The 13,197-nt window shown below is 38.6% G+C and overlaps 6 protein-coding genes across 6 annotated transcripts; all 6 read right to left on the bottom strand.

The window, feature by feature from the left end:
• Positions 1-73: 73 nt before the first annotated feature.
• On the bottom strand, positions 74-2,635 carry TM35_000082600 (uncharacterized protein; the record flags this gene model as incomplete). Its single annotated transcript, XM_029024125.1, has 1 exon — positions 74-2,635. The coding sequence occupies one exon, from the start codon at positions 2,633-2,635 to the stop codon at positions 74-76; it is 2,562 nt and encodes an 853-aa protein (XP_028884528.1).
• Positions 2,636-3,117: 482 nt separating this feature from the next.
• TM35_000082610 (putative Tartrateresistant acid phosphatase type 5) lies at positions 3,118-4,695 on the bottom strand (the record flags this gene model as incomplete). The annotated part of the gene is made up of 1 exon (XM_029024126.1): positions 3,118-4,695. One exon carries the CDS (start codon positions 4,693-4,695, stop codon positions 3,118-3,120), a length of 1,578 nt encoding a protein of 525 aa, XP_028884529.1.
• A 1,139-nt stretch (positions 4,696-5,834) lies between these two features.
• Positions 5,835-7,682, bottom strand: TM35_000082620 (generative cell specific-1; the record flags this gene model as incomplete). The annotated part of the gene is made up of 1 exon (XM_029024127.1): positions 5,835-7,682. The coding sequence occupies one exon, from the start codon at positions 7,680-7,682 to the stop codon at positions 5,835-5,837; it is 1,848 nt and encodes a 615-aa protein (XP_028884530.1).
• Positions 7,683-8,333: 651 nt separating this feature from the next.
• On the bottom strand, positions 8,334-8,987 carry TM35_000082630 (uncharacterized protein; the record flags this gene model as incomplete). Its single annotated transcript, XM_029024128.1, has 1 exon — positions 8,334-8,987. One exon carries the CDS (start codon positions 8,985-8,987, stop codon positions 8,334-8,336), a length of 654 nt encoding a protein of 217 aa, XP_028884531.1.
• Positions 8,988-9,929: 942 nt separating this feature from the next.
• Positions 9,930-11,297, bottom strand: TM35_000082640 (palmitoyltransferase PFA3; the record flags this gene model as incomplete). The annotated part of the gene is made up of 1 exon (XM_029024129.1): positions 9,930-11,297. One exon carries the CDS (start codon positions 11,295-11,297, stop codon positions 9,930-9,932), a length of 1,368 nt encoding a protein of 455 aa, XP_028884532.1.
• A 1,250-nt stretch (positions 11,298-12,547) lies between these two features.
• On the bottom strand, positions 12,548-13,120 carry TM35_000082650 (uncharacterized protein; the record flags this gene model as incomplete). The annotated part of the gene is made up of 1 exon (XM_029024130.1): positions 12,548-13,120. The coding sequence occupies one exon, from the start codon at positions 13,118-13,120 to the stop codon at positions 12,548-12,550; it is 573 nt and encodes a 190-aa protein (XP_028884533.1).
• Positions 13,121-13,197: the final 77 nt, after the last annotated feature.

Genomic DNA, 13,197 nt, shown 5'->3' on the forward strand with positions numbered 1-13,197 from the left:
AAAAGAATAAAAAAAAGAACAAGAATAAAAAAAAAAAAAAAAAACGTATATAATCTTCTTCTACTCATTATCGTCATTCTGTCGTTTTTCTCGAGCCCTTACTAACTGCCATAATGTGATCCACGTCTGACGACATCAGCTGCAGCAACGCGTCATGTTCACTATTTGTGGGATTTCCAAGAGCACGTTTAGCCGCATTCAAGTTTCCTTGAAAGAATGCCTGGGCTGCCTCAACTGCTGGCAGAAAACCTGCCGACCGCTGTTCCCGCGTTTCCGCCGCAAGGTGCCACTCCTCATGTTTTTCATTGATTCTCAAAACAAAGTCGTAAATTACAGTATAATTCTCTAACATTGTCTTGGATGGTGAATTAGCACCCGTTATTGATCCCGTGGTCCATGTAGAAGAGACATTAGGAACTATACCAACAGGTCGACATAAAATCCTTGAAGCGGCGAGATGTGCAGCGCGGTAATCAAGTAATAATCCACTTGTAGAAAAGGGTTTTCCTGACCGTCTCTGTTTCTCAAGACTACGGAGCAAAAAACCACGTGAGAGAAGTTGTTCTCCAACATAGTGTTCATTACCCAAAAAATGCACCGTACACATTTCACTTGTACCTACAATAGAAATTAACGCATGAGGAGCATATAGTACTGCGGCAACAAGAGAATAATTGTTTTCACTCTTAGTTGGTGGAACGAATACCTTAAAGAAATCATTTGCCGTATCAACTGCCCAAAGGATCGGATCTGCAGAAAATGGTTGTACACCACATACAAAGCATAAAGCATCACGATGGGCAGTTAAAATAAATGGACCATGATGGGCTTCCATTTCCTTTGCTGCATTTAATAATGCTTGAAAATTAGCCGATTCCATTTCCTGAAGTTCCTTTGGATTTTTATTATTTATGAATTCTCTTCTTTCACCATCAACACTAGTGGATACTCTTCTTGGATCACGGTATGCCACATACAATAGTGTAACGCTTTTCACTTGTGGCTGAAAACCGACAGGTACAGCATGATGAACGGATGAGACATGACTCCCTGCTGCTGTTCCCGATGATGTAAAGACGATGGAGCGCCCTGAGCGATTGCAATTACGCGTAGCAGAAGCTGATGGACATTGTGAGAGTTGAATAGATGATAATTCTCCATCATCTAATTCATTATCCGAATGAAACACCCGTAATGCGCTAACACGGCCCTGGTGAAATGGATTTGAATGACTACGACTGCGGGATCCCCGTTGGAGTGAAGGTGCGCGGCGGGGTGTTTTGTACTTTCCGGCCGTTGAGGCTCTCATCCCACCGACGCGGGCCGCCACGGCGAATCCCCGCCCAAACCACGGGGCCACCACAATAGGAAGCGGCGAGAGATAATAAACCGCACGTAGAGCCATAGACACCGTACCATCACATCCCCATACATATGGTTCCGTCCAACTCATTCTTAAGGATTGGGCAACGGCAAAAATGTACAAAATCATTCCAATAATAGCAACAAAGAGGGATGTAGCAGGATGAGCAAGAAAGGAAATGCAATTGCTTTTCACGGTATCTTTTTCGTCTCCGGAAACAAACCGAAGAAGATGCATAAAATGCATTAAGATAAATGGGGCGTAAAAAGCAGGAATAGCTGCAATGCCTTCTTCGCTACTGAATGCTATCCAAAATGACCCTGCAAGTAGTAGTATTTCCAATAATATGAGACAAATGATAGACACCCATTGTACTATTACTGGTAGTGGTTTAATCGAAGATACTCCAAGAGGAGATTCATTGAGTGTGGTTTGACTGTAAATTGAAAAAGCCATAGGACGTCTATTCTCTACTTCTTCTCGGTCCAGTGAGCGCATCTCGGCAAGAGCAGGGTTAGGTTTATCTTCTACAGCTCCTCCATCATCCTCCTCATAATCAAGAAATCTCTGAGGTTGATTTGATGAACACTGCGTAGCAAGGGAGAGTTTTGTGAGACTTTCTACTCGTGTAGAGTCAATACTCATATTATGATTGTGTTGTATAGACCTCAGATGAGTCTGCCTTTCTGAAGGATTTTTCTCTTCACCAGAAGAGTATGTTGTTCCATTCTGCAACCATGATTGACGCAATACGGGAAATGACATAGGTTTAACATCTGTAGCGGAACTACTTGTGAGCGAAGTAGATGCCGTTGGTGAAAGGCGTTGTTCTCCCAAATGTGTTGAAGTCTCATTATCATTACTACCATTATTACTAGTATTATTATTGAATGCATTATCTGCAGCAGCATCATATCCTAACTTCTCTTCTCGTATCCGAGAAGCTACCGAGGGGTTACGTAAACTTCGTGGAGTCTTAGATCTCTGACGCTGATGACGATGTTCTACTGCTTCACTTTCAAACTCATTTGGATTAGTAAAGCATACCAGTGGGGCTGTCACTTCAGCATTCGCTCTATCACAACGCAATTGTGCGATAACTCCTATTGGTATAAGAATGCCTAGAAAAACTATTGTAGCAATTGCAAGCGCAAAACTATACCAACGACACATCCCTGCCATCATCACAGCTAATAGCACGTAGTACAGACACAATGGGGCAGTAACAGCAAGAAACGTCCATGGTTGTCTAATGGCACCTTTAGTTTTCATGTTGAAAACACAGATATATATATATATATATATATATATATATATATATATACTCTGTTTAGAATAATAAAAGAAAGTATATTCCCTGGGGAAAAACAAATACCGTCCTGTATTTCTATGGAATTTGCAATTATGGACTCCTACCGGTACTCAACTTTCAACTTGTGTAACTCCTATAGGTAAGTCACAAATGATGTAAAAAAAAAAAAAAAAGGATCAAAACGAAGAGATTACATACACAAAGTAAAAAATTATGTGCAAACACACCCTTTTTCTTTCTTTTTCTTTCCTTCGTATCTGCTTATATTTTTTTTTATTATTATTAAAAAACTTCTTTCTTTTTTTTTCTCGTTTTCATGTTTCACACAGCCCCTGTACAAGAAAGAAAAAAAAAAAAAAAAAAACCTTCGGACAACTTTTTAAAAAAAGACCCAACTAAAGCACAAACAGTAAAGATTAAAATATTCATCATCATAAATTCGCTATTCAGGTATCACAGAAAATACATTAGATTCATCAAGAGTGTCTTCACGAAAAATCTTGCCATATGTGGCTCCAGCATCAATGCTTAAACAAACATAGGCCTTGTTCACTTGCTTTGACACATTGAATTGCAAAATATTTCTCCGTGGAGTCTCAACACTCGTTCCTGGGAGTAAATGTCTTCCTATACCGGTTATCTCACAACCTTCCACACGACTCGTTAAGAATAATCTGTGCTGTGGACCAAGAGTAATACCATTGATGTGAAGGGTAAATCGTTTTCCCACACGCGGTTTCCCGTCACAATTTTCACACTCTGTTGAAAGAGCGTATCTAACGTATTCTGGAACCGCTGCTGGTGGTAATGGTTTAAACGCTGGTACTGTTGGTGTTTCCGGTGTATTGGTGTCGGTTCTACTAGTATTACTAGTATTCTCTGTAGTATTGGTGGTATTAGTAGTGTTCGTATTTCCTGGAGTAGTTTCATTCTTATCTTTATTTGGGGTATTATTCCCTTGTTGTTCAAACCCCATACGTGTACCATCTGCGTTAAAAACGATACCTCCACCTGGTCCTGGTGGTAGTTTCCGTTCATCCTTCATCGACTGCAGTACGACTTCGGGTGGAGGCCAAAAATTACGTTCCTCCGGTGGCAACTCCATCACTCGCTGCATCCAGTCGTGTGTGACGACAAACTCATAATGCATTCCACCACCAGAGGCCCACACCTGCAGACTCATAGTGTTGGGGGCGAGATCAACAGTGAGAAATCCGTGAATGGCCCACGGCTGAACGTAGCGACTATATTCATTGGGACTTGTGAGGGTAAAGCGACGGGCGGATCCGCCAATGCCGTGTGCCATCATCGCCCCTCGGGACATCCCGCCGCTGATCGCCAACACCCGCCCCTCCAAATTGTTCACCTCCACAATGTGATCATGACCACTAAAGTACACCTGGGCATTATATTCTTTCATAATCCAATTCAACTTACTTACCATCTTCATTCGACGGTGGCGCCCACTTCCAGCCGTGGGATAATGTCCAAAGATAATTTTCCACCGTGCATCACTCGCCTGTAGCTCCTTCACCAACCAATTGTATTGATGACCACCCTGCAGAGAACGGTCCACTGTGTCCACCGCAAATAGTTGAACAGTGTATCCCGTATCGTCTATAGGAAGCTTCACAGTATAATAAGGACTCGGCCAATACCAGCGGGGATTCCGCTTCGCATACGCCAGTTGTCCACCTAAATTATCATGATTTCCTCTAGAGGGAAAAAATGGACCCGAGATGTTTTTCATGTCTTCCTCAAATGAATGTCGTATACAGTAGGAGAGATCACCGCAGTAGAAATTATCCCCTACACTGATTGTAAAATTACAGCCAAGTTTTCCACATACTTCTGCATATCGTCGGGTGGAAATAATTTCCGAATTCCATGCACTTGCATAACCACCCAAACCCCAATCGCCAATAACTCCAAATGTTAAACCATGTACCACATTACTGCCACCATTACTAAATACTTGGGTGAGCAACAAAGTGGAGATAAGTAAAACTAAAGTTTGCATATCTATCATCTAATAACTGGATTTATTTATTTTTTTTTCTTCTTTTTCGTTTCGTATTTCTGATATTCAATTCTCCTAATATATATTATCCCGAGGTTCCCATTGTATGATAATAGAGATATATACAAACAAAAAAAAAGAGAAAGAAAGAGTGAAAGCAATAAAAAATACTTCAAGGGAATAACCTTACACTGTGATTCCACCACTGTTTCTTTAAATTAAACCAAGAGCAGATAAAATATATATATATATATATATATATATAATTGTATCATCAATAAAAGTTACAGAAACCCATAAACCAGAAGTCCCTGTACCTGCCCCTTTCCTTCTCCTCATCCTCCTCCACCACACAGAGGCGGGTGCAAAAAAGGAGATGAAAAACAAAAATAAATAACGAACAAGATATATATATATTATTACGAAATAAAAATAATAAAAAAAGAAAGACCCAGAAGAAATATTTTTCAGAGTTCCAACAAAACCACCTTATTCCCTATTAGAATCTCCCTGGAAAAGAGACAAAACACTTTGCCTTCCTCTCCCTCAAAGATTGAAAAAAAAGAAAAAAGAAAAATGTGAATAAATATTAATAATCAAAATAATAATCATAATCCTAATAAGCCACCTCCCCCAGTACCAAGAACATTAATAATAATAGCAAATGTGTATTTGTCTCACACGCCTAATTATTATTCCTTTTTTTTTATCTTGGGAAAGAGAGGAATCTAAGGAAATAAAATCTGCAGATACACATAGAACAATGAGGACAACAACCAGCAGTAACTCTATAGAATGAGAATCGAGGCTGTGGTAAAATAGGAAAAAAAATAAAAAAATTAACACGCCCCATGGTAATGCGTCATGACACAGCCAACAGAGCAACAACAGTGAAAAAAAAAAAAAAAACTCTCACAATTATCCATAAAAAATAAATAAATAAATAAATATATGTATATAAGGGGGTTACTTTCCACCTCTAATAAAAAGGCAGAGAAAACTCCCCCAAAAAAAAGTACAATTAAAACAAAAGAAAATATCACTTTCATCTTTACATAATGGATGAAGAATAAAACAGTAAAACAACATCAGTTATCACTCCTCCCTTTTTTTTCTTTTCTTTTTTTTTTTAAAAATCATTAAGGAGATGTATGCATGAAGCTGGCATAGGGTGATACTCCCCGCTGAACTACAACTTGTGGTACAGCTACCGGTTCATGTGGGTGAGCCTCTTTCCTGTGTGTCGTACTACAGCACATACAGTACTTTTGAAGAATATAAACTAGTAGAATAATAGCCACACCAATCACCACATAAATAAAAGGTTGCCATAGGCATCCATTTTTCACAAAACAAAACAAGTTGTACCAACTACAAGATGAACAAACAGAACTACGTCCTCCATCCACAGCCACTCCACCATCTGAAGGGGCACTACCGCCTTGTGTACCGTTTGTCCATCCAACAGGAGTGACATGAAATTCCACAATCTTTGTATCCACAACAGTACCTCGTGCATCTTGCAGAGCCACACCACATTCTTTTTTCCCCTCACTGCTGGTATCTTCAATAAACAAGTCAAAATGACGTGTTACTTCCTCCTCTGGTTTTAAACTCAAAGTTTGACCAATCATTGGGTGAACGTCAGTGGTGCAATTTCCTACACTTAATGTGTACTGTGCCGTTAGTGTACCGGTATTACGTACTCTTACTGTAAGCACACCATCTCTTGTGCTGGCACCAATAGTATCATTTGTCACCCCAGCAGCCACAATCTTTCCTGGAGAAACAGATACCAAATACTGAAGCTTGTCAGCAGAAATTGTAACTGTTATCATTGTGGAAAATGATCCTTTTACCCAATAAGCGATATATGGTGAAGTTCCATTAGCGCCAGGGGTGAGATCAAAGTCACCGAGGAAACGAACCATATATTCTCCTTTACCGCCTTTCGCTTCTTGTTCCAAGTCACTTTGACGGTAACTTTCCAATTGACCAGCCAAACAAGAACCACGATACATATCACATCGATTTCCCTGTCCTGCGAATCCCTCATACGAGACACCCACCTTATTACACTCTCGACCATCCACTGTTACACGGTTCTTATCAAGTAAAATCCACTCTGCTGGACCTGCCAAGACACGTGCATGCATTTTTGGTAAAGTGGGAATAAAAAGCATTTTACCTCCAAGATCAAGTGGTAGTTCTGATGGCATAAAATCACCTACAATACGAGCCAAAGCACCAAACTCAGGTGAAGAACTCAGTAATTTGTCTGGACCCAATTCAAGTATTGTTTCCTTCTTATTTGTGGTGTTTTTATCAGTGTTTGATAACCCTACTTGAATGTGATACCACCCTAATGATGATCCCACATTATACCCACTGTACCACATATCTCCAAAGCGAAGACATGAGGCCATACCTACCGCACCAAATAAACTACACGTCTGAACACTACGGCTATCAGATGGACAGACACCAGCCAATTGGCAAACACCGCAGGTACAACAGAATCCTTGACTGTATGGAATTGAGTTTCCAGAAGTGTCAAGTACATCCCCACACGTTGAGGTTTCACCGGGTGTATCCTTGCATCCTTCAAAAAAATTTGTAGTAACCTGTCGCTCATATGGCTGAGCATTGAAGTTTCGCTCATAAAATACAGGGTAACGGTACTGGACACGGGACTTTCGTGTTGTCAGGCGTACTGGTTCAAACATCACGTTGGCGTTCCCACCACTGCTCGTCTTGTCCACAGCCTCACGCACCAACACAACCTCCTCTACCCCTTCCAGTTGTCCACTCTCCACTGATAGGGTTACAATCATTTTCTTTTCGCAGGGAAATGCCTCAGTGACGCTTCCACGCTCGCAGTACTCAATTGAAGATGATGCCACAAGTAAGGCATCCGCTCTGGAAGGGAATATTATCGTTAAATGAGTAACTAACAGCGTCAAGAAGAACTTAGTGAATGAGAACATCTTTTTTTTATTATTATTTCTTTTCACTTATTATAACTTGTTTGTTCAAAGGAAAAATAGAAACCTTTCTTCTTGTTGTTGTGGTTGTTCTTATTATCACAAGATGTTTATAATGAAAAAAGGGAGAAGTGAAACAAAGAAAAAATACAGGAAAGGGACATAGTCCAAATAAAAATAACCTTAAGATAATCAACGGCCACAAAGAACAAGTGACTTTTTTGAGTTTTTTTTTTTTTTTTAACCTGTGATAATAATACTGATCGGCAAATAATAATAAAAGAAACGATCTTATTTCTGCATGTGTATCCTCAGAAAAAGCAATTACAATACAGAAGAAAAGGACTTATCGAACGAAGAGAAACTCCAAATAGAAGATCAGAAAGAAAAAAAAAGAACATAGTTACTACTACTTTCCTTTCTATGTTTGCATTTTTTTTTTTTTCTTCTCTTTTCTTTCTATTTCTTTTAGAGGCGATATCAAGGTTAATGAAAGCTGTTATTAGGGTAATGACATGTAATCCCAAAGAAAGTCTTTGTATGTGTCTTATTTCACTTTCATGGATTAAAATACATATATATATTTATAATAATAATAATAATAATAATAATAATAATAATAATAACTAAGAAATAACAGCGTTACCCTATCTCTTACTTTCTTCCATCATTACTGCCCCGGTTGGTATTCCCTAACGGTTCTTCAACTGTAACCTCCATTTCAGCTATTTTCTCTGGAGCCTTCCCTGCATGTTGTTTTGCATCCTCTTCAAACTGTACCTCAATATCATCCTCTGCCTTGTAGTGTTCAGTCTTTCCACTAGACAACATTGGATCATCTTCCTCTATTTGTTTCTCCACAAAATCTTTCGTAAACTTTCCCGTGTTTGGATCATATGCCAACTTTGCACCTCTTGCCACCTTCTTTCCCTTTTCATTCTCACCCACACCAAATGCCATCATTCCCATTTGCGGCAGTCCATCGCCTCTTTGTAAACCCTCCATCATAGCTCGCATGGAATCCCGCATCTCCGGTGTGAGAGATTGTTTTAATGTCTGGTGCATATTCTGCAGCATAGATGGATCCATCGTGGGACTTCCGCCCATAAAGCGACCATCAAACAAATCAGCGTTAGGGCCACCACCAGAGGCGTTTTTCTGCGCGTCTGAAAATATTTTTGCGAAGTTCTCAATGTTGGAGATGCCGCCACACCCACCGCAGCCACCACTACCGCACTGCCGCCGCAGAGCCGTTGGGTGAAATAAAGAAGAAGAAAGAGATGTGAAGAGCCACTGACTTCGCTGCATGATCGCTCTACACACACACACACTCTCTCACTCACTTACTCACTCTGTGTTCAGTACTGCTTCCTTCCAAGTAGCAATAAATAGGAATAGCAGTAGTGGTAAGAATGATATCCAAAGAGAAAAAGAAACAGAAAGGAGAGAAAAATACAATATATATATATATATATATATATATATCCATAAGCACACACAACAATAAGGGTCCATTTTCAAACACCTCATCGTGTAGAGAGGTGAAAGAAAAGAAAAGAAAAGAAAAAAATAAAGAGTATTAGTACAAGGACAAGAAGAACCTTGACTTTACTCATTTTCTCATGTAAACACATACTTTGAAACGAAGCGATTCCATTTCTTTACCTCTTAAAAATTGCGGTTCTACTTCTTCTTATGTGCTTCCACACATCCCGAAAGGAATTGCTTCTTTTTTTTTTTTTTGATGTTGTTGTTGTTTTTTTTTTTTTTTTTCCTTTTCTTTGCATGAATCTCCCTCCAGTTTTCGTATCGTCATTCTTCTTCCCATAACCATGGAATGTACAAACACATATACGCAAAAAAAAAAAACAGAAAAACAGAAAAACAGAAAAAAAGGTTTTACCCTAACTGACGATATCCCACCTAACACGTCTTGCACTCTCCTCTCACCTGCTCCTCCTCACTACTCACCATCCAATGATCTTATCCACTTTCACATGAATTATTATTATTATTATTTTTTTGTTTCTTTTGCTTTCTTTGCTCTTGCTGGTCCTTTCCCATTTTCTCCCTCTTTGAAACCACCCCCCATTCCAGTACACAATGGGAAAAGAGAGAGAGCGAGAGAGCTATAGATATAGATATAGACAGAACCATATCAAACTCTAATGAATTTAATAAATAAATAAATAAATAAATAAATGGATGATACAAAGATAAGTGTTAAAATGCACATATATATATATTGCCTTATACAATTGTAGATTCCATAGGAGAGGATATAGTTGGGAAAGCTAAACCCAAAAGTTGTCCTCTGTAGTTTCTTGTTAACTGCAATGAATGATGACGAAGATCACTTAAAGAGGATGTTTCAGAACTTGGATTGACGTCCGAATCCGAACGTTTTAACGTTCCATAGTTCGCTACTGAAACTGCAGATAATCCCTTCATATTGGATGGGCTCCCAGAATTATTATCATTCAACAACAAGTCTAGACGCAACTCTTTCTGTTTGGGGTACGCTGAAAAAGGTAATAGGCGAAAAACCCATCTAAGAATAAAGTTTGGATACATGTGTTCCCCGTGTTCATCACCATCACCAAAGACCTGATGTAAGTTTTCCTTCACGCCAAGGTCAAATGGATTTGGTGGTGGAACCGTACAAACACCTTGTTCTAATTGATGTTGTTGAATAACGAGATCAAGGGTTGTCAAGTTATGTCGAGCAAGTTTCCAGTGTTTTATCAACAACGATGCTGTCAAGAGAAGAAAAATAAGTGATTCTCCGAGACAAACATAAACTCCCAAAAAAGGTGGACAACCATCCATACCACCTAATAGTAATTTAGGTGTATTTACAGTATTTCCCTTATCTTGTTGATTCATTGTAGTAGTAGTAGTAGTAGTAGTAGTGGAATGGGTATCACCCGCTAAGAGGAATGGTCCCAACTGACACTTCCCATTACGCCAAACTGCATCTTGTGGATTACGATGGATCATAATACCTCCAATGAGTTCATAGTGTTGCACAAGATGTACAAAAATAGCGATTAGTAGTAGTGTACTTACCCAGAGTGTAAAAACAAACGTATACAATACCACAAGAAGATATAACTTGTAGTTAAAAAACCCTACACATTGTCCAAGCCAGGGACAATGATGATCATATTTCAACACACATCGTCCACAATGACTACAGTGATGTGCCCTTTGTGGTTTGTATACAATACATAATGGACAAAGATGTGGGGCTCCCGCAATCTCTCGTGCTAATAAAAGACTCTTTGGAGATCGTTGCCGGAATGCCTGTGGCACACGACCAGGATCTGTCACTACTGCCATCACATACGCCCAAGTAGCGAGTATTAACAGGAATACGGAAATGCCAAATAAAATCCAATTCTTAGGTGAGACATTAAACAAATGACTGAGATGTAGAGGGAAGGAAGAAGTTGGTCGTACCACCTCTAAGCCAAAGGGTTGTAAGAAAGCCAACTCTAATGCTTTGAGTGTGTGGGGAAATAAATAGGTGTAGTAACTATACGCAGAGTACATGGTCACCATAAAGAGGGTGATAAGAATAACGACATCTGCTCCACTGTATCCACAGCAGTGCATTCCTTGACGATATCACACTCTTTTTTTTTTCCTCTCTCTCTCTCCCCCTTCTTTTTTTATTGATTTATTTATTTTATTTTTTTTCTTCTTCTTCTTTATTGGACAATTGACAGAGCAACAAAAATAAAACGAATGACGATGCGTTCAGTGAGTAAAGATCCCGAAATCAAAGAGAAAAAACAAAGTGCTTTTTTTTCGTGAACACAGACAACTTCCTCCCACTCCACTCCACTTCTTTTTCACTCTAATGCGCCAAAGCAGCCAAGAAATAAATACAAAGGAGAAAATCCGGGGCTCCAGTTTCCTCCGTCTTACTTTGTTTAGACTCCTCGTTCACTTCACCTGATTTTTTCTGTGCTTCTAGATAAGACTGTTTCTTCTTTTTTTCTTTTTTTCCCTTCGTGATCGACACCAATGTAACTAATAATAATAGTAATAGTAATTATTATTATTATTATTATTATTATTATTATTATATTTATACGAAGAAGGAAAACCAAAGCAGTGAAGAGCACGCAGCAAGTCGAATATCTCCCAGTACAATCCCCACAGTTTACGCGGCAGATGTACAGAAAATAGTCTGAAAAGAGAACTGTGTGTATGTAATGTGTATGTATGTATATGTGGAAATAAAAATAAAAATAAATAAAAAAAAAAGGCGGGCTAAACTAAAATATCGTGTTTGCCTTTTTTTTGTTGTTGTTTCTTTGCTTGCTTGTTTGTTTCTTTGTTTTTTTTCCTCTTTTTATTCTTCTTTTTTTAATTCGCCTGCAGTGCAAGGCAACTCTTATTATTATAGGTGTTATGATTATTCTTCTTTTTTTTTTTGTGCTACACACAAGCACACGCTACTATATATATATATATATATATTGGTAAGAAAGAAGAGAAAAGAGTAAGAAAAAAATAAAAGAAAGAACATGTGTATTGGCACGTCACTACCCTACTTCCTTTCAGTCTTCTTTTGTTTTTTCTCTGCGCAAATAATGTTCACTGCAGCAGCAGCATCAGCAACAGCAGTACTTCAATTACAATAACCACAATCAGAGAATAATAATAATAAATAAATAAATAAATAAAAAGAAACATTAGACAGACAAAACGAAGAAAGGAATATTAAAAATAAATTAAACATATATATATATATACTCTATACTGTACAAGTTCCAAACAATAGATAATGTTCGTAAACGATAATGATAGACGGAAGCCCTAATTATTTATTAGTTCTCTCCATCTTGAAGATCACATCATATCATCTCTCTCTTTCTCTCTCTCTCTCTTTGCATAGCTGGTGACTCTAATAACTCCATCAACGCAGTGGATAAGTCTACAGGGCGTTTCTCCTTCTTCTTCTTGTTGTCAGAACTACAACATCTCTCAAGAAAGTCCTTATCAGAATCATCAAAACAGTTCTCTATTTCTCCATACAAGTGGTAGGCTCTCAGCATAGCATCTCGATAAATATTCTCACTACTTTGTGTAAAGGATAATTTAATGATTTCATTCTCTTCTGCAGAATGACTAGCTGCAAGTGAAAATGCATCACGCAGGAGTTGTTCAATATCGTCCTGATCTTCATTCGCATCGATAGTTGTTGTTTCTGTTATTGTATGATGATGTGGGAATAGAATTTCTCTCTGTCTCTTTGCCGGAGGCGTTGCGTAAGACCATACAGGAGAAATAGAAGACTGTCCAAGTACTTCAATCTCATCATTTTCATCATTTTCATCTTTTTCTTTTTCTTGTTGTTGTTTGATGATATCTAATCTGTGCTGGAGTGCGGCATCTACAGAGTGTTCCAGCAGTGAAAAGGGGTGCATCTCGCGTTGTGTATAGAATTCCACTCTAATCCCTCCTTTCCTTTTATCCAAAAGAAATAAAAGACAAAAAAAAAAAA

Source organism: Trypanosoma theileri (genome assembly GCF_002087225.1).
Source record: "Trypanosoma theileri isolate Edinburgh chromosome Unknown TM35_Tth_8_V1, whole genome shotgun sequence".
In the NCBI taxonomy this organism is placed as follows: domain Eukaryota; phylum Euglenozoa; class Kinetoplastea; order Trypanosomatida; family Trypanosomatidae; genus Trypanosoma; species Trypanosoma theileri.